This window comes from Copadichromis virginalis, linkage group LG3 (assembly GCF_057382275.1).
Source record: "Copadichromis virginalis isolate Kocher_CV1m ecotype Utaka linkage group LG3, C_Virginalis_male_GT1.1, whole genome shotgun sequence".
NCBI lineage: Eukaryota > Metazoa > Chordata > Actinopteri > Cichliformes > Cichlidae > Copadichromis > Copadichromis virginalis.
The window spans coordinates 50,037,297-50,059,305 of NC_140620.1; the positions used below are offsets into that span (position 1 = coordinate 50,037,297).

At 41.2% G+C, this 22,009-nt stretch overlaps 1 protein-coding gene across 2 annotated transcripts in view; it reads right to left on the reverse strand.

Annotated features, from left to right (window-relative positions):
• Positions 1 to 296: 296 nt before the first annotated feature.
• The window catches only part of slc8a4b (solute carrier family 8 member 4b), a 62,506-nt gene continuing 40,793 nt past the window's right edge, over positions 297 to 22,009 (reverse strand). Inside the window, exons 11-16 of one of the 2 annotated variants that reach the window (XM_085451524.1) lie at positions 14,130 to 14,236; positions 11,615 to 11,739; positions 10,846 to 10,881; positions 10,085 to 10,184; positions 8,072 to 8,344; positions 297 to 1,538 (exon numbers count right to left, since the gene is read on the reverse strand). In XM_085451524.1, coding sequence (XP_085307650.1) covers positions 1,159 to 1,538; positions 8,072 to 8,344; positions 10,085 to 10,184; positions 10,846 to 10,881; positions 11,615 to 11,739; positions 14,130 to 14,236 — 1,021 coding nt within the window. In that variant the 3' untranslated portion in view covers positions 297 to 1,158. The remainder of the gene's footprint in view (positions 1,539 to 8,071; positions 8,345 to 10,084; positions 10,185 to 10,845; positions 10,882 to 11,614; positions 11,740 to 14,129; positions 14,237 to 22,009) is intronic. The other variant, XM_085451525.1, reaches the window with a different exon arrangement.

Sequence of the window (22,009 nt, forward strand, 5' to 3'; positions counted from 1 at the left end):
TGTTATTTTTTACAATTGCACGGTAACAACATCAACACGTGACGCCACTCAAAAGTTTAGTAAAAAGTGTGGGAATTTGGCATTAAACAGATGCCAAAATGAAACAGAAACTGGCTCAATTAAAAAGAGGGCAGGTCGGTCGGTGCTGACTACAACATTTCATCAACTTTAAGACTTTATTCCTACGGGGAAGATAACAGTAAGGCAAGAGCAAGGGTCTGAGGAAAGTGTATGGTGTGTGTAGGGACTATTTTGCACAGTGTACTGAGGAAGAAAAGAATAAAAAGACAAAAATAAAATGAAAGGATGTTCACTTTTCATCTTGCCCGCAAATTGGTCCCCGCAACTGCAGAATCACCCAAGGGCCCCAAGAGTGTGTATATGTGAGTGTGTGTGTGTCTGTGTGCATTTGGTGGAAGAGGGATTAAAAGTGTGAAGTCACTGTCAGTTTTAGAGCTCAAATGTTCAGACAGGAGCGTCCACTGATACAGTAAAGGTGGAGGGAGCGAACGAGTGACTAATACAGGGCAGTAAAAGGTTTTTACCACATATTCTTGTTTATGCTATACACACTTTCTTCTTTCTCTATTTCTGTTTCTTCTTGTCTCATCTTTTCCATTTTTATATCTCACTTTAATCCTCACTCTCAACCTATTTTCTCTTCAGAAGCCAGCTGATCGTCTTTTCGTTCCAGCTGTCTTGGCAGTATATTAGGACAACATGAGCCTGTACACTTTGTTGTCAACTGCTGATTTTAGAAGCACCCTCAAAAGTCAGTTTTATACCTTTTTTCCACGATGTTACATTTTAATTTTATGTATTCGAGAAGTTTCGTCATAACTAGACCAGAGGGAGGGGCTTCCTGTCTAAAAGAGCTGCTAATGTAGAATAAATAATTATTAATTTGGACATTTGGCAAGTTTTACTGTTTATGAGGACTCACTCTCTGTTTTTCAGGACAGAGAGGAATGTAGGGAAAAAACACATCTGATGAAAAACTGAAATAGTCTTTGGACGGATTTAAAGATTTCCTGAAAAGTCGGCCCATATCGATCCATCTCGACTCCCTCTTTCAAGACTGCTGCATCGCTCTCTCTCTCTCTCTCTCTCTTTTCATATTGGCAGTGGGCCTCTCTCTCCCTCTGCTTTCCTTTCCATTTAAAACCCTGGTATATGGCAATAGGCCTCCAGGGAAGCCAGCAGGATGTAAATCAGCCACAATGAGACAAACATCAGCGACGTTATTATTTTGCAAGTCCGCGGCCCACCCAGCTCGCCACCGGCGACTGTTGCCCGCCTCCGGTACAGAAGCGTGAGCACGCTCACCACAGCTAAGATAGTGAAGAGGGTGACAGAGAAGGCCAGACTTCCTGGGTCCACCTTGAAAGGTTTGCCCTTGGAGCGCCAGGCGATGGCAGCGATGGTCCATGCCACGCCAATGCCCAGAAAGACGTTAACCGCATTGGAGCCGGTGACGTTGCCGATGGAGGCGTCAGCGTACTGGTCCTGGATGGCAGCGACCTTGCTGGCAAATGTGTCTAGAAGAAAGAAAGAAAGAAAGAAAGAAAGAAAGAAAGGCTTTATTGTAAAACCCTTTTTTATGCTGCCTCATTTTTAGGGTTCTTTCTTCTACTACGTTCATCTTTTCAAAACCTCAGAGCAACCGCTTCAAACTACAATAGAAAAATCAATGTGCAAGATTAGAACAAGGCATAAAAGCAAAGCATAGACCTAGCGTCAAAACAAGACAATGACACTGTGCCAACCAAAACTATGGAAATTACTTTAATTGAATAAATTTTAGATGTATTTTTGTGAAAGACTTGCTCACAGGCTGCTGCAAAAAGCTAAAGGTAACAACTGTTTTCCACTTAAAAACATACAAGTGAACATCATGTCATTCAAGAATGGAAAGAGAAGCATAAAGACAGGACAAAACTGTGAAGTGGTTGTTCTTTTTTACAGGCAGACACTGATTATCAGTCTAAGAAAAAAAAGTTACAACACCTAGGAAGAAGAAAAGCAACTGTACCGATAACTGAGGACATAATACTCAAAGACAGACAAAGGACGAACAAATGCTTGGGTGACAGCCAAATACAGCAGAAGATTTTATAACCTGCATAATTTAAATATGCAATGCTGTCAAATCCAATCAGTAGATATTTGGTTACACTGGTGCTTATCCAGTCAGCTATCACGAAGATGATGGGGAGTCATACATAAGATTTTATAAAAAAGGTTTGTTGCAGACACTGGAAGTCATTGATGAGTGAAATCCTGACATTTCCGGGAATATCCTACATGTCAGTTAAAGTCAAACTCAGTTCTTCACTCTTGGTAGATCACCTAACACTTGCTGACATCTTATACACCCACAGTTTCTATGCATCTGCAAGCCCCTTTGCAACCACAAAGGTCAGTTCCTCCATTCCTTTTGCATAAATATTATCACGGATGTGTAACACTGTATGTGTAATTGAAAGGATTACACACTCACTTGCCACTTTTTTTAGGTACACCTTGCTACAACGAAACCATTGATACAAACAAACAATATTGTTTAGTTTTAAATGCCTGTGATCTATTGTCCACGAGATCATGCTCTAACAGGAGCAGCACCTGGTCTTTCGCTGCTGTAGCCAATCTGCTTCAAGGTTTGATGCACTGTGCATTCAGAGATGCTCCTCTGCAGACCTTAATTGTATTATGTGATTATTTGACTTACTGTTTAATTCCTATGAAGTCCTATGAAAGCCATTCTCTGACCTCTGGCATCAACAAGACAAAGAACTGACACTCATTGGGTATTTTGCTTTTTTGGATCATTCTCTGTAAACCTTAAAGAGGTGGTTGTGTTGAAAATCTGCTGTTTCTAAAGCACCCACATTCAGCCCATCTGTAAGGTGGCCCTGAGAGGCCAAATGGACTACAACTTAAGAAAAGATCAGCAATAAGAAAAGCGCTGCAATAGCACACAAAACACAACGGAAATAGGAAGAAATGAAAACGGAAATAGAAAAAACGAAAACAGAAATAGGTAAAAATAGATTTCTAAAAGCACAAGGGAAGTGTTTCTGGGGAGGCAATAACCCGACGGACCAGTTGCAGGAACCAAAATATGCAATAAGAATTGTGCTGGGAGACACTTAAAAGAAGTGGAGGATCTATCGGTAACTGTGTTAGCCTAACTATTAGCCTAAAAATCTGTCATCAGTATTATATGAATCATGAGAATAAAACACATCTACCATGTTTTGGGCGCCTGCAACTGGTCCGTCGGGTTATTGTCTCCCCAGAAACACTTCCCTTGTGCTTTTGGAAATCTGTCTTTTCCTAATTCTGTTTTTGTTTTTCCGATTTCCATTGTCTTTTGTGTGTTTTTGCAGCGTTTTTCTTATTGCTGGTCTTTTCTTAAGTTGTAGTCCGTTTGGCCTCTCAGGGCCACCGTACATCTGGCACCAACAACTATCAAATACACTTAAATCACCTTTCTTCCCCATTCTGATGGTCAGTTTGAATTTTGGCAGATCTTCTTGACTATGACTGCATTCGCAAATGCAGCTGTGATGTGATTCGCTGATTAGATACATGCAATGACGAGCTGTTGAATCAAAGCAACTTACAAAGTGGACGGTGAGTGTATACTGCATAAGGAAATAACAATCTGTCAGCCACAGTTAAAGTCTCTTAGTCCATATTTTTGTAATCATGCTCCATGGAGCTGAATCAGTGGTTTAATGCTGGTTGCTCAGTGGTTGCCCTGTGTCCAGGTCATATCTTTAGAGAGAAATTTCCATCCCTGTGGGATCCCTGTGGAATGATCATTTCTGTGTTCACATTGGGTCACTGTTTGAGGCGAGAGCCTTTAGAGTTACATTATCAAAATTTATGTGCATTTAAAAAAGCCTCAGGAGGTTTGCGTTGCTCCGCGATACACATTTTTGTCAGAAATGGATTCACTTGCCATATATCGTTTTTTTTTATGCACACTGGGCAGAATTAAACATCACTTGCATTAGTTTCAGAGAAGATTTACTAGTCCTGCTGCAATTTACAGTTGTGTTCTGGCATCAGAACAACCAAAATCAATGTAATAAATGCTGTGAAATGCTGTAGGTGTACACTAAGTGTGCTCTGTGGTGCAGGATATGTGAGGAGAAACTGGATGAAAAGCAGAGAGACTACAACTGGGTTGGCAGGGAATACCGGCGGAAGCTGCTGCCAGTTACTGAACGTCTGTTTTTAGACAGGCTGGTGAGAAGAGCCTCAATTTTCATTTGAATGTCAGTGAGATTAGCTGAAATTCGTATCCCAACATTAAAACTGTCCTCAAAATTTTTTCGGGGGGGGACTGTAATCCTGCTGGGGGTAGACGACACAAAAAACAAGTGTGTGTGTGCACATAGGGGCAGCCATATAACTCCACATTACTGCCTCCAAATAAGATCATCAGACACATGTTAGAGATGCAGTGGGACAAAATCCAGCAGCATCACAGACTCTGAATTAGCAATGTTTCTTAAGGGGAATCAGTTTGCTAAAGAAATATCTTCACTTGTCTAAAAAGCAACTTAAATCCCAATAGGTGCTCAATGAACATTTATTTGCTATTTCATATAAGGCTGTTCGATATAAGATATATATCGGATGACGATATGAAAACGTCTATCGTTTCATTTTACGCTATCGTTTGTTTCGTGGTGTCGCAAAATAAACTGTTTACGGCAATATTTTTCATGACTTTGATGGTCACTGTAGTTTATTAATTTCTTAAAGCTCTCTCTTTCTCTTATATTTAAAATAACCACGCTACAGGCGGATACGCGACTGTTTTTCCACGTTGTTGTTAGCAACAGTGACGGTAAACCCAGCGTGTGGCTCCGCCGTCCACTTGTTTATTTTCCACATAAACCTTTCACAATAAAGCTGAAGATCCTGTTGGGATTTTTCAAAATAAACTGAAATGATGACAAACAGGAAGAGCAGTTGAAACAAATCGAGGACCTTATTTCTAAACGAGGGGCTACCTCTGTAGCATGGACATGGTTTTGTTATGAAAAGTATGACACGGACCAGAAAACTGTACTATGCAAATTATGCAGGAAACTGGTCGGTGAAAACACTCGACTCCAGGTACACGACGCCCAGCTGAAAACACTTCACACGAGTCGAGTTACCCGAGATTCACAGAATTTACAGAAAATTTAAAATTTTTGTGATATATATCTTTTTCGGGACAATAAATGTCTAATATCGGGATATGAGATTTTGGTCATATTGCACAGCCCTAATTTCATATGTTTAAAAATAGAAAACAGAACTGTCATGGTTGTGGGTCTCTGACCCAGTGTTTTGTGTTTGTGGACTTTTTTGAATCTTGATAAGTCATTATTGTGGTATTCTTAGAGTTCTCATATTTCCTAGTTTAGTTTTCTTCGTTTATGAGTTTCTGATTCTTGTGTTTATCCTTTGTGGTTCTGGTTTAGTTTCCCTTATTGTTTTGTCCTCAGTGTTTCCTGTCTTGTTATGATAGTCTCTTGTCCTGCATGCATTGTTTAGTTTTCCTTCCCCTCTCTCGTTGCGTCTGATTTGTTCCTGCTGTGTTTCTCTCCTGTTTCCCTCGTTATCCTGCATGTGTATTTAAGTCTTCAGTCACACTCTGGTCGTCGTGGTCTCCATGTTTGCAGTGTGTTTCTTGTGTGTAGTTCATGTTCCTTTATTGTGTCCTGGTTGCAAGAGTCTTAGTTCTAAACTTGTTTCTTTTAGTGTTTTTTTTTTAATTTTTATTTTTGCACCACATCTGACTTCTTCATCACAGCAAATAAAGCTGCCTCTTAGATTTAAATCCCCCGTCTCTGAGTCCTGCGATCTGGTCCTGCCTAGCCAGCCACACAGGTAACAATGATGAGAACAGCCTGTTTAATGCTGTGGTGAATGTACGCAGACCTACTGGAGTGTCATCTTCTGAACATCTTCATTTGGCTCGTATAAACTCCTTTCGTCCACACTATTCCTGCTAAACGGTCACAAAAATATCTAAAAGTTCTCATTTGATGAACGAGGCTGTGCAGATTTTTATTGTTATACTAAAACAATTTAAATCCTCTGTTGCAGCAACTTCCCACAAAATTCCAAAAGGACTTTCCACAGTGAAATTCATGTATTTAGACCAAAGGAAGAGCAACAACTAAATCAATATTATCCAAAAAGTCAAAAATCAGTTCACACAGAGATAAACTTCAGGTATGAAGCAGCGTATGAGATGAAGACTGCAAACCAGCGTCAGCATTTGTTCACCACGGATGCACATATCAAACACCACTTACCGTTTAAATACCTCAGATGGCTACAAATGAGCTGTGCAAACCTCTTAAACAGGCAGAAACATTTTTGCAGCGTGCAGCTTTCAAACCATCAGCGTTTGCTCTCTAATTGCCTGAGTCTGCAAATTCTGTGTAAATTGGGCCGATAATCCTGGAGTGTGTCTCCAATCAAATAACACAGAAATGCTTTTATGAATCTCGAGGAGGACAGAGAGAAGAGAAGGAGGAGGGAAGGGCGCATGTCAGAGAAATGGAAACGAGAGAGCAGATGAGTGTTGCTAACAAGTTTTAAGGAGATCACACACGCAGAAGGCAGCAAACACTCCCTGTGAAAGTCATAATGGCCCGCTGGAGATGCTGCATGCTAACTTGCAGCTCCTCGACAGGAAAAGCACACGTTTTTACCCACACGCACGCCTGGTTTCTCCAGCATACACAGGTCAGAATGATGGATGATCCAATAGCAAAAACACTAAGAGGAGGAAAGAAAGAGCGGAGTAAGGTAACACCAAGTCAGAGTAACAAATTGACCAGAATGGGGCATGAGAGCCTAACAGATAAGTGGGGGGACTATGAGAGACTAAAGAAGGAACAGATAGAGATCTGGCTGGGAGTGAAAGTGATCAGAGATTCACAACAAGAGGGAAAATGAAAACATTAGAACCTTGCAAAAGGAAACGCGCTGATTTACGGATCTAAAATTCCCCTTCAGACACCATAACATGGTTGTAGAAGGAATTGATTCAAACACTACTTTCCAGAGACCTCATCACAAGCCATCCAAGTTACCGCCCGGAAGAGCAGCACAGGAGCCGTTTCTATAAATCATACGAAGGGGCAACAATAAACCTGCTGACGTTAGGAATGAGGCAGGGAATTGAATGAAAGTCTGGGGATGATCTGCCCACTCCGGGCAAGAAAAAAATCCGAGGCTGAAGGCTGTGATGGAGCCGGAGTTTTACAATTATATTTTTGATTTCGATCCTGGAAGTCAAAGCGGCTGCTATTGAAATCAGGCGCAGGAGAGAGGCTTGTGTTTGTTTATTTACATCTGAACTTTGGAGGGAAGACGCAGCTCATTTCATGTCTGGTGAAACGGAAAGCTCGAGTGTGGTGTAATGGGAGGGGAGGAATTTGTAACATGGCAAACGTGGAAAATAATCACTCTGCACCACTGTGGCGTAACACCGAGCCATCTGTTTCTGTTTGAGTCCCGCTAAACCTCTCCTCATACCTGTATTCAGATCAAGCTGCAAGCTGGGAAAATCTTCTTCCTGCTTGTTTTCAACAACCGCACTCATACACAGGCATTACTCATAATAACCCACAATACCACATCTAAATGTAACCATGTGTCTAACTAATTTTTCATTATCTAGCTAAACTAACCCTAACACAATCAGACTAAGAGGTCACACAAAGGTGGTGGTTATGAACTTAATAGGTTAAATCAGGGTTTTTCAATCCAGCTAAAAGCGTGTTCTCAGGAAACGGGTGGTATTTATCCATGCTGACCAATCATCAGCATGGATAAGACACTGTAACCATTGTTGAAAGTTTGTATTTTAACCCAATCTAACCAAGTTGTTTGGAAGGTGAAACAATATAAAAGAAATAAAGATCCCAGACACGTTTTCTGATGTGTTTGATGAGCTGGCCATTGATGAGCGTGTGGTGGTGAATGTTTTGGTGCTTAGATTGGGATTTAAAGTCAAATAATAAGGCTCTTCCCCACTCATCCTCACCTGGCACTGATGTTCCCAGCGCTACAAACACCACAGCCGTCACAGAGTCTTTCAGTCCTATCGTGCAGCCGAAGTGAGATGCCAGATCGCCCGTGACTGCGGTGAGGACGCCGATAAGCGATATGGAGACGATGAAGCAGGCCCAGCCGTTCCAGTACTCTGTGGGAGGGACGAAGGCGAACAGAACCTTCCAGAAGACGGTGAGGAAGTGCATGATGTAGTCGAAGCAGGAGGGCAGCCGCTCCTCGCCGCTCTCCTCCTCGTCATCATCTCCTTTGGGTAGGTGGGAGATTGAAACGGAGTAAAAGTAACAAGACGATTAATAAAAAGGAATGAGACAAAAAGAAGAAACAAGACAGATAAACTTCAGCTTTAACTCTAGTAAGAGACAGAAGTTTGATATCTTTTCTTGTCACATTTATCTCCTAAGTCTCTTGATTAGCTTAGATTAGCATAAAGACTAAAAAACAGCTGATCTATAGCTTTGCTTAAAGCACCCATTTAGCAGCACTTTAAATCTCACTCAATTTGTATTTGACATTGTTTTAAATGTTTTAGTCATGACTTGATGAAAAGCAGCTGGTATGTAGCTGTAATTCACAAAAACTACCCAATATAAGCAAAATGGCTAACTGCCTGAAATACCTCCCCAACCTAACATTTTAATTAGAAGCTAATAACTTACGTCATATTAATTGATAAGCTTTAGAGATTATAGAAATATATTTAAATTAAGAGTGAGGGGTTGTTTTAAGCAACACAAAATGCTGTATTAATTAAATGCTATAATGTACCAATAATTGTGCTATGTTATGCTAATCTAGCTTGCTAGTAGCCCATACTATGCCCATATATGAGAGCTGTTTCATTCAATCCCATTCCCACCAGTTTACAGAGTCAAGCATGCAGCCTTACTTTCTGCCTTTACAAATATTTGCAAAAGAAACATTTTTTGAGTGTGATACTGTAATCAAATGTCACCATAGCAACTAGCAAGTAATTTTGATACATTTCTTCTGTCCAAGATATTCCAAAGTGAATTCTAAGGGATATTATTCAATAGTATATAAAACCTGCTCTACTGATTCAATACGTGCAGAGTACCCTCTCATCCAACATCAGTTTCTGCCTACGTATCCCCCAATTCGGATGAATGGGCAGAAATTCCCACAGACACACTCCAAAGAGTGGAAGCAGTCATAACTGCAACTCCATATGTGCATGAGTAACATGCAGGTAGAAATATTCTTTTGTCCATGTACTGCATTTCCTACAATGTCAAACTACTTTACATAACTAAAACTGAATCAGACTTCTGTCTGTGACAGTAAAGAAACAGACTATGAATGTAATAAACGAAGCTTATGCGTAAGTTCAATAGGGAAGATCTGTAGTCACTCATCTGTCTGCTTCCCAGGTGTTGATGGATAATCTAAGCTTAGATTATCCACATCACTTCCACTTTCCCACGCTGTCAAGCTGATTGTGACATCACATGTCTAGTCCAATCAGCTTTCTGCTGGCCTTCTTCTGACCAATCAGCTTTCACTCTGCATACTGTACATCTGTCATTCTTCTTTGCAGTTGCCTTCGTGCAACTCAGGCTCCATTCAAGCCTCCATCTTCATCTCCACCACCAGTGTCTAGACTCTGGGGAGTCCTGCTCTAATCCCTATCACCACTGAGATCCCGTTCTGCTGCGCCGGGCCATCAGGGTCTAACCGCCAAATATCTCAAACTGAATTCTGTATATCAATAAATCACTTTCAATTCCTTCTGATGATCTCTCCTTATCAAAATACACTATAAGGGTCCAAATTAAATGCTGATGTCACGTTTTAAGAAAAGTTCTTTCCCTTCATCCACCATCTTTAAAAATAAAGTCAAGAAAAATGTCAGCCAAAACCACTGTTCATAAATCAAAATGAAGCCCTTTGTGTGTGTGTGTGTGTGTGTGTGTGTGTGTGTGTGTGTGTGTGTGTGTGTGTGTGTGTGTGTGTGTGTGCGTGTTACCTGCACTGACTGTAACAGCATTGACAAACTGTTCCCTCCAGCTGCTGCTTCCCACCACCAAGGCCAAGTTTGTCTTCTTGATCAGCTTATCTACTGTACTCTATACACACGCACACACAAATATACAAACGCACAAATATCAACCATGCCATTGCATACAAATCAGGCAGAACAGGAAAAACACAACCCTCAAGCTGTTAATTCATTCGCAGCTATACAGAAAGAGGAAACTGCTGACATCAGGCCTTTCGGTTAAAACCCAAACCATACATTCATTGAAATTTTCAGGCCCCGGTACTCCAGGTATAAGGTGTGCTAATTAATATAAAGCTGTGAAATCAGCCGTGCCACATTTTACTTATGCTCGCTGTAAAATTCAGGAAGAAAAAACCTTCAGGCATTCTGCTTCAGTGTTTTAGTCTAAAACAGGCAAGAGAAGAAAGATGATAAAAGATGTTGTAAAAGAGCTGACAGCAGCTAAGGAGCACAGCACTAGCAGTCATTACTGTAACTTTACTGACAGGGCTTGGAGGGAATTCTGAATTTTTTACTATCTACTATGTTAAAAGCATCATAAAATGGTAAATGTGCCATATTTTAGCAGTCACGGTAAGATAAATTACTAATTAATCTCGATGTGTGGCAACGCTTAATGATTTATAGATTGGGATGTGATTAACCCAGGCACCATTAGTACATTTCAGTATTGTACAGTAGATGATTAGAGAACAAGCTTTGCATGCATGAAAATGATGGATTACCTTTTCAGCATGCCTAAGAAGTGTATTTACTGCTCTCTGCACACAGACACACACACACACGCACACAAAATGACAAAAAATGGACACGTGAGATGATGAAATCTGTATGCAGACACACGAGTGGTGACATTTCGAGACCAAACAGAGATGAAAATGACGAATGAGAGGACAAATGAATATGACAATTAACAGGAAAAATAAGTAACGATATGATGACACAAGATGAAGAGACAGGCATCAGTTAGGGGTCCACGTGAAGCCACAGAGAGCCCTATCGTTGTGTCGTTATTGTGTTTCCCCGGCTGCACACTCGTGACGATGGTGTTCGTCAGAGTTAGAAATGGATCAGATCTAGGAAGGCCCGCCTCCTAGTGTTAAAATATTTATGAAAGAACAAAGCCAGGCTTGTTTAATGCCTGTTTTGTACTGAAATATGATGAAAGCATATCGTCTGTGTTGGTTCTCAGTCATCCAGATGATGGAAGGAGCTTGAAAAGAAAGCAACTTAACTTCTTTGAGTTTCTGAAAACATCGTGTTAATAAATTATTAACTTATTTTTTGCAGGTCCTTTTTAAAAATCAGCAGCATCCTACCAGAGAAGGTGTTGCTCTACATGCATCCAATGCAAAATGAAAGAATGACACTGGACATTTAGTTTTAGCGACCCAGCAGGACTTAAAATGCATCTGATAGAAGAATCGCTCACATACACCTGCTCTGGTAAAGGCATTGTTAGTGCAGTATCGGCACGCACAGACACACACTTACCTTGAACTCGTAGGACTCCTCTATGACCACTTCTACCTGTGTGTGTTCGCCCAAACTGGGACAGCCCATCTTGGCCACCTCTTCCTCCTCCGCCCCCACCAAAGGCTTGTTTTCATTCGAGTCACCTAGGTGACAATAGAGATGAGTAGTGATGAGACTTTACAGTAATAACAGAAACAGCTACCTGCCCAGCCTGGCAGCAGAGAAGCACATGACAAGAACGGGTTGGTGCTCGTTGGTTAGCAGTGACTGTACTTTCAAAATAAGAGCAAACCTTTCAGTTTCAGTGGATGTGCCCTGCCAGGATACTGTTTACGCGTTTTCATTTTGAAGTGTCTTTATTACTGCTCCATTTACTTGCACACTGACATTTTTAAAGGCCAAAGCTAGTTTGCTAATATTTTCACATATAGGACTTATTATTATCTAAGATCCTACTTAAAAAAAAGTCAATGAAAAGATATTAAAAATAAGGTCTGAAATGTTTCCTTGTGTTATTCTGAGTTTTTTTGTTTAACAGTGAGATATTTTTAAGGATTTAAGATGAAAATTGTGTCTAAAATGGTAGAGAAAATATCAAATACTAGTTACATATCATACAACAGAACATAACATGTAACATGATAATTGTACTGTTTTATTTATGCAGTGATGGAAATCTTCTATCATCTATCAATACTTTCCACCTTTATTGGTCCATACCTTCTGTTTGGGAGGGATAGCCAATCAGAAGACTTCAAGACAGAGGAATTAAATAAAAGCTGTTTTAGCAACAAAGACCAATGTATGAGCTACAAAAGAATGATATATATAACAGTGAATCATCTAATGTCACTCTGGTGGAGTGCACGAAAAAAAAAAATGGAGCTGGAAATGAACATAATAGGTCCATTTTTAAATTTTAGCTCAGCACAATTACTCTAGGTTTGGGCAGTCACGTTACTCAAATATCTCCGTGGCATTTAATCATCAAATCTTGCCCTGAGGGTTCTCCATATAGTCGTTTGCTTAATCTTTTAATTTGACAGATTTCAGACATCATCTTAAGACTCTTTTTTTCATTATTCTCAGCAGAGACCACAGCAGTGTGAACTATTACTGAGAAAACGTATGCTGTGGGTTGTGAAAGAATATTTATGTATATGCTAAATCTTTAAACATGGGAAACGCGAGCTTTATCCGCAAAAACTTTACGTTTTCTCCCACCTCTCTATATGCTGCAGCATCTCTCCCAAACGTCTCCTTGTTCGCTCACGTTTCCAAAACAGACAGCAAGTTATTAATTTTTGCCGTTATCAGTGTGTAGCTCGCTGTAATTGAAAAGCTGTGTACTGTATGTGACAGCATTATGTGGTTGCCAGTCTGCTCGCTCTGTGACAGCATTATAAAACCCATCACATTTCTGTGTAATGAAACATGCCACGGCATGCCGCAGGCTATGGGCTCTTCCTGTGTGACATCTACACTATAGACGCTTTGAGAAGAGCCTCTGTGTGTGTTTAAAGAGTGATAAAGCAGGAAGATTCTGGTGCGGCTAATTGGCTGGCACGTCTTTAAAGACACAAAATGAACGCAGCGAAGAATTTTTGTTTGAAAAATACGTGAACTTTCTGATTGGGACACATTAGCTGCTCTTTGAAGCTGCTAACACATTCAGAGGTACAATGCTGGTAATGTTTAGCACTAAATGTGGAATATATATATATATATATATATATATATATATATATATATATATATATATATATAAAAATGACATATTGACTTTGAGCATTGGTTCTCTCCAGCCTTGAGTCACCTCGGGGAGATCAGCTGTCTCTCTGTTAAAGAAGCCTTTTAAATTTTCATCTAAAGCTTCTCACATTCTTAAAAAAAAAGAAGGGCGGGGGCTTAAATGTTTTAGATTCTTGGATTTCAAAGATCTGCGCGGGTTTTGAATTAGCAGATGACAGTACGAGAGGAAAGAAGCTGATCGAGATGGTTCATTTGCCATGACTAAACTGCAAATTGTGTTCCATCTGCGACGACGCTGCGATACTACAGCGATTCCAGACAACGAAAGGAAGCTTTCTGGCTTTTGTTTATACTGCATACACCAAACCTCCTTATGGTGACATAATTAAGCAGATCACATGCTGATTTGGATGAGTTATTACTCCTATCCCTCCTGTGACACGATTACTTCAAAAACGCATCGCAGCTCAGGGCCAGTGATGTCGAAATCCTTCCCAAGTCACATCCTCAGTGGCTCAAAGTGAAATGTTTCCACGGTTAATCTGAGTTTAGATTGGAGGCTTCAGGTAATCAATGCTGGTCTCACCTTGTCTCCAAGCGACAGATGTGCACCGGGCCTGTTTGCTGATAAATAAAGACGTCATTCTGTCTGTCACACTTTCCCTGTTCCTGCTCTCACTCCTGACTTCTTGATACTCTCTTTGAACAAACACACACACACACACACACACACACACACACACACACACACACACACACACACACACACACACACACTCACCGTGTTTCTGTCCTATCTCCAACAGAACAGGCTCTCCCAGCTCGATGGTAAAGGTCTTGTTCTTCTCATACTCTTCATCATCAATGATTTTCACCTCGATGATCTTCCTGTTTGTTAAAAGAAGAGAGAGACGACGAGGCTCAGTGTGTGCAGTCCAGATAATTACCTTTTTTGGTTGTTCTCCATCATAGTAAGAGCTTGTTCATGGCAAAGGACCAGTCTATTAAAACTCTCCCCGTGACAGGTTGTAATCGGACACGAGGTCATTTCTGCTGCCCCTACACTGAAAAACACTGACATAAGTAATCATTATACTACCTAACTTGAAGTAACAGTTATAATAAACACACCCAAAAAAATAATTAGATTTGATCCCCTTGTGATTTCTCTCAGAGAAAAGGATGACGAGTCTGAGCAAAACTGAAGGCTGAAGCCCAGATTGGCAGTACTCGGGGGAACGGCGTGTGAGGGTGCTAGCTACCTCCCAGGCTTGACAACTGACAGTGATGCTATGAACACCACAACTACTGGGGAAACATTTTCAATCAGGAGCGCCCTGGGGAGCAACTAAAATGCAGTGCAGAGAGTTTTGAGGGGATGTGTAAATTGGAGCGGAAAAAAGGTGTGGAGATTTTCAAAAATAGCTATTGGAGCACTTCTTAGTACTGCTTGTGTTGCAAAAGACAGATTATTGATATATTTAAATAATGATTTTATTGTCTTCATAAAGAAAAGAATCTTTGAAAACCATAAAAACGAATAATTTGTGTCTAAAACTGCAGACATTAAGGTGTCAGTGCAGGGAGGCTGTAAATGTGACGGGAGTTTAACAGGACAGACTGAAAGCTGTGATTGCTTTGCATGTGGAGTTTCAATGTAAACCAACAATAATTAAACCATTCTTTGTATGTGGCAAATCTATTGAATCAATTTTTCCCCACTTTAAACATCTGCAATTTTTTTTAACCTCACAAAGTGTGTGCGTTCATATTTACTGGCTTGTTATTTCCTTCAGTTTCCACTCAGTGCATAGCTTCTGTCTTTCTGCGTGTTACATTTACCAGCTGGTTTCGCATGTTTAACCGGCTTCATATCTACGTTTCTTTGTGTGAAGCACAAAAACCCAGACCAGAGCTACTTCTTAGCAATTGAGGACTTTTAGGAGGAGACTAGGTTAGTTGAATCTTGTGTCATGATGATTGAAAGCCATGGCATTCGCAAGGCCTCTGTGTCGGGCTCCTCAGACAGCTAACGACCCCCGGTTCCTGCCAGGATTGGTCTGGTAAATGCTAGATTACTCGTGAGAAAACTTTTATGCTTGGGATTTCAAATCCCGAGGACTGGATTCACTCTGCGTGACTCAGATGTGGCTGAATGCTGGAGCGTTCAGCTGTGTGTTAACACAAAGTCCAGGTGTCATTCTCAGCAAATTCACCCCAAGATCAGACCATGTAATGTACATAGAAACCACAAAGAGCCAAGAGTTGGAGCTCAGAGAGTACGGACTTCAGTTAACATTTAATGAAACGTTAAATCTTAAAGGTCTTGACGGTACAATCAGAAAAGGAGTAGAGCTTGTTTTGAAGGAGAAAGCCTCTTCTTTCTAAAAGAACACGGCAAAGTTGCATCAACAAAAACCACAATATGTCTGGAACAATCCTTTGGAAAGACAAGAACAATGTAGAGATGTTTGCCTGTAAAGCACGCTGAAGCATCTGGAGAAAAGCAAACTCAGCATATCATCAAAAGCACCACATATCGACTGCCAACCACGGGGGTGGAGGGTGATGATTTGGGGTTATTTTGCAGTCACGGGGCCTGGGCAGCTTGCAGCTATTGAGTCAACCATGAACACCTCTGCATATGAAAGTAGTCAAATGTATGGCCATCTGTCTGACAGCTAAAGCTTGTCTGAAACAGGGTCATGCAGCAGTGATCCCAAGCACAGCAGCAAATCTACAACATAACGCCTGAAAAAGAAAACAACTGAGGTGTTGCAATGGCCCAGTCAAGGTCCAAACTCAACTAGATTCTAACAATCCCACATACAAAGACAATATGCACTGCAAGCACCTTCAATCAAGGCTATTCCCTCTAATTTGGGTGTTCTATCGAAGATGTTAATTTCCTATGTCTGCCTTTGCTTTGCACCACGGTACTGCTGCTGATTCTGAATGGTGGGATGATATTTACTCATCACTACCAAACACATCTGTGCGTTTAGATTCTGTGGAAGATGAGGTCAAAGCCTATACACTAAACTGCTCGATGTAAATAAACATTTCAAACAGAACTGTCTGGCTGAACCAAACTTAGTTCATTCAGGACAACGATAATCAAAAGGAGATTGTTTGGTTCATCTGCAATGCGTTATATTTGGCGGTATGGCTCAGTTCTGGGAAGTCCCCACACTTCCAAGCGCATACGTGGAAAGCATAAGCCAGGGAGAGCAGTTAAAGCTACAGCAATGCCACATAGAGATGTAAGTCACAGCTGATTATTATTTTAAGACCATAAAATATAAAACTGGTTAAATATAACAAAGCCAAGAAAGGAAGATTTTATCAGAGAGGACAAAGCTTCAGCAAATTATACTTCCAATTACTTTAAATGGAGAGATTAAATGTTTCACTAAAGTCATTACATGCAGCGTTTATCCTCACTTTAAAAGGAGAACTACTTCTATAGCTTATAAAGTATTTCTCTGTTTAATTGTTATTTGTGCGTGTCGTGCAGCAGCTTTGATGCTTCTAAGGAAATTTCATCAGGTTTGGTATCTTTCTGGCCCGTTTCATCTTCATCACCACGATCCATCTGCGTCTACCAAGCGGAGAGGAAGAAAGAGCGTTCACTTCCACGTGGTTGTGTAATCGCACGTTTCGCTGTGAGCCATGTTGACTATAATGCGGAAAATAGGCTTTGCTTCAGCAGAAAGAGGAAGCGAGAGGGAGAAATGGGCGGGGAGACGTATATGGAGGGTGGAGGAAGGGCAGCGAGGGAAAGAGAAAGCGACGGAGGGGAAGAGACGTGGAAGTCCATTTTTATCGTTGGCGAGCTGTCAAGGCAACAGTGGATGTAACTTGATTGATTTGGTATTTCCAGCGTCACATCAGCGTGAGTGGCCAACTCCCAGCCAGTGATGGAGAAGAAATTAAAATGTTGTTTAATCAGATGTGAAACAAAAGGAGATAAAAAACATCCTATATTTAGGAGGACTACAGGGAACTGAAATTACGCTCGTTATATCCACAGACTGTAAATAAAAAATGGTGGTGCTTTTAATGCTGTATATTTAGGCAAGTTTACTTGGGAATCTGTGGCGACTGACTTGCTTTTGGAGCCAGCCATCAGTGGCCATTAGAGAAACTGCATTTATGTCTTCTTCTTGCTTTATTATGTAGCTACTTTCATGCCACAAGGTGTCGCCACAGCGGGTAGCTCCACATGTCAGTCTTAGCATCCTGACGCATCCTCAAAGGGGATTTGTGTCTTTAGCTGGAACATTTGATATTGTTCAAATGATTTCACAAATGAAATTGTAATGCTGAGTTATGTAAAAGATTACACAGACATCGTTAAACCTTTTCCTCTGAACTGGGATTTATTTTTTTTTGTAGCTTAGCATTTGTTACGCAGCACGTTTGTCAAACTTCTGATTATCTAGAAACTACAAAAACTGGAAGAAAATCATAAAGTTTGAAAATAATTATCGTAGTATGAACTCTAATGCTCTCTGGTCACCATGGTAATGCCTAAATATTTCTTGAAAAAAAAAAAAAAGACGCACAACTACAACACAGGAAAAGACCCAGGGAAACCGAGTTAACGATAAAAACCCTGAAAAAAATAAATTTCAAACCCGAGCTGGTACCGGTCCGTGGCCCTGGGGTTGGGGACCGCTGCTCTACTATTAAATTCAATGCTTTAAAACCCAACACTTTGACTTAAAGTGAGCTTCTGGCAGCGGCGCTATATTCTACTTTTAGTGGAGATATCATCTGAATTTCAGGAGCGGGGCGTCTCCTCCATCACCCCCCTCCGGCCTCAGGCTATAAAAGCCCCCTTTCACCTATACCTGCTGTTCTCATTTTCATGCCCCACCCTTCCCCCCCATTTTCCCTCTCTTTTCTCTTCCTTTCCTTCATTCACTTCTCGTTAGGAGCAGTCGCAGTCCCCTTTGAGGCCTTCCCCAAACCGCAGCACCAGCTCACACTTCCTCATGCCTCATCGCCCATCGTTACAGAGGATGTGGTCCCAGCTAGTTATTAGCTCTAATTTAACATCAGCTGCTAAAATGTGAACATCCATCTGAAACCAAGAACTCAACGTTCTAAACACACACAAAAAGACAATTAAAAGGTAAATTAAAAAGGCACAATCGCAGTAAACTCCAATGTGACCACATAGAAGGAAGAACGAGAGTAGCAACAATAAATAAGCACAAACTGACAGTGACATGGGCGAGGGAAGACAGAGGTAAGTGGATAGAGAAGTAATGAAATGCAAAGCAGGCAAACAGAGAGGAGGAGGAAGTGAAAGAGGAGAGATAGGGATGGGATGAAGAAAAAGGAGGTGACAGAGAGGAAAAAGGCTGGAAGATGAATATGAGTAATACATAGAGTCTACTGAGATATGAGGGGTTACAGCTAAATACACACAGAGTTCATTCAGTGTTACAAGACAACCAGGACAGAGAACCATGACCATAAAATGCCCTTTGCTGAATTGAAGAATGAGGCACTGTGTCTACGTTCATAGATAAACAACAGAACTTGATGCATAACTCTAACCCCAGCCATTCAGGTGATGTCATTTTTATTTTAGATAAAATAAAACATTTGTTTTGGTAATCAGGAAACAAAGAAGATCATAAGTCTAAATGACATGTCTGTTTTGCTTTTCTCAAAACATAGCGTTACTGTAACGGATTACAGGTGGGAGCTGAGGCTCAGAGGTGATGCACATCTCCTCTCCTCATTGCACAGCCTCATGTCCACTCTACAGTGACTAAGGCCTCCTGCAGGAGTGTCCACTCCCTCCCAGACACCTAGTGATGATGTGAGCCAAAATGATGATGAGAGTCAGTTTAGGAGGAAACGTCTGAGTGGAAATACTGAAGTCTTCCAGAAGTCTTTCCCCTAGATCACAGATGAGATTTATTGATGATTTCTATAAAGTAGCAGAAAGTGCATCTCTAATCCTTAGCGACAGTCTGACAGGCTACCAGTGGAGACAGTGGCGACCAAAGGCTTGTCTTCAACGATCATGGGACACATCTCAAAGCAGGACTTCAGATCCTTAAATCCCCCCACCTTCTGTTTGGAGACTTTTAAAGCAGAAGTGATCACAGGCAGGGCTTTAGTGAAAGGATTCACCATTCTGTGTCCTGCTTTTGCTTTTTAACAAGCCAGAGATACAAACTTCTACAAACCACAGTAACAAAAGAACCAGGCTTTTTTTAAAAAAAGGGATTGTTCTTTAAACCTCTTGCTGAACTTGTGAATCACTCAAAGTCGTACTATTTGAGGCTGTGCCTGGCAGGGCAGAGGTCCTGATGGAGGACTTTAAAGTTGTCCTTCTGGCCTGCAGCATCATAGGCACGGAGATAACACCACCTCAAGCCTTGTTTGAGCCTCGTGGGCAGCTCAGCGCTCAGCCCAAATGAGAAGAAACTAAGCTGGAAAAAGGGAGCTCACAAAGCTGGAGCTGTGTCTGCAGGAGGAATGAGGAGGTGAAAATGAAGAAATCAACACTGACATCATTGTAACTTGTCCACTGATTTCATCCCCTGGGAACCACTGTCCAGACTACTTCCTAGGGGATGTGCCACAAGCGGCCTTATAACGCTATAATAATAATGGATACTTTATTGATCCCCATGGGGAAATTACTTGTTTTTCTCTGCATTTGACCCATTCACTCAGTGAAGCAGTGGGCAGCCCACTAAGCAGGCGCCCGGGGAGCAGTGTGTAGGGACGGTACCTTGCTCAGGGGTACCTCAGGGTAGCCGTTAAGTGGATTCGAACCACCGACCTTCCGATCATGGGGCGACCACTTTACCTACTGAGCTATCCCTGCCCCCCATAGATTTAAGGTAAACGTTGATGGACTGATTCTTATAGCACTTTTCTTCTCTCCCGGAGCACTCAAACCACTTTATACAACATGCCTCGTTCATCCATTCACACCAACTTATACAAGCACTTTTTTCTATGCTTAAGTGCTTTCTATCTAACATTCACAAACATTCATACTCTGATGGATGTATTGGAGAGCGACCTGGGGTTAGTATCTTGCCCGATAGTATTTGGCATGCAGACTGGAGCAGCCAGGGATCAAACCACCAACATCCACGACCTGCTCTACATATATACTTTTGCTTCTGCTTCTATAGATCTTTTTTTTATTGCCAAACAGGCTTCGGGTGCAGGGAGAAAAGGATACGATCTGAAGAAGTTAAGGCTCCAGCAGCGCTTATTTATAAAAAAAAATAATGCTATTATCTATTTAACAAAAATGAACTCAAAATGCAAGAACAGTGCATAAAAACACGTCCTAATGTCCTAAATTTGTGATATTCTTCCTTTTTACACATTTTTTAAATCTTTCCCTTCCGTCTCGCCTTCTGTTTCTACCTTGTTACTTTTTGACACCTGCTCCCCAGAAAGTTCCTCTGTCAGAGCGGAGCCTCAACGCCCCGCTCTGTCAACGGACTGACACAAAAATCAGACACATACCAGGTTCACTGAGCACACAACTTGCACTGCCAGAAATAGAGACTTTTAGAAGGACAGAGTGAAAAAAAGGTCAACAAAAGGTGTTGTTGATTGAAAAACCCCAGACAGAACCGAGTGAGCTGTAAATCGATTTAATGGGTAAGTTTTATACCGTTGCAGCGTGCCTGCGTGTTTGTGCGTGGCTCTAAAGTTCTTACAGGAGCGACGGTCCGAGTTTGGTTTGATTAGTTAAGCCCTCACTGCATTACTTAATGGACAAAACCTCTGTTTATATCTTTGTCTCCATCACTTTCCATTTTCTCCTACCTCCATTCCTGCTTTTCTGTTTGTGTGTGTGTTGTGTGCATGAGTGCTGTTTCAGGCACTGAAAGACAGTCCACCATATTTTTATAGAAAGAGCATCGTAGAGAACCGCAGCAGCTAACAATTCATTTTCTTAAGTGATTCTGATTTATATACACACGCCAGTTTTACTATTGTGCCTTCTGGTGGAACCACTAAATCTCTTATTCATGTATGCACTCGCTCAGAGACAGGATTGCAACTATGCAAACTCATGACGGTAAAATATTTTAGTTTAAAGGGTAAAACTTGGAAAAGGGAAGCCGAAGTCTGGCTGTGAAAATAAAACAAGAACAAAGACGAGGAGCGAAGACGGGGGGCGTATATCTTGAGCAGACCTTTAGATGGCTGCCAGGATGGTAATGGACATAACAACAAGTAACAGGATTACAAAAATTTGATTATAGTCCAAAAGGGAGAATAGCACTCTGCTACAGATTTTGATAGTTTACCGAGAGTGACCCAGCGTATCTATCTCAGATATGGTACACTATGCTCATTGCTCCCTGCAAATATGATGCACAGAAAGTGGAGAGTGATGAGTAATTATCCCATGAGAGCCGACAGGTGGATGCTCGGGTAGTGGAGGGGACGAAACAGCTGCAGGGCAGCGGCAGCACTGACATGTCAGTTGGGAAACTTCTAGCTTAAGTAGACTGCAACATTTGGAGGGTGTGATTGGTAAATTACTGTACTGCAGGTTTCACTCCATTTGCTAAAGCTAGCATTAGCTAGATATTTTAAAAGAATTACGAGCTTTTTATGAGCTGCTAAAAAGTCGTGCAGCTTGTCTGTTGGTAA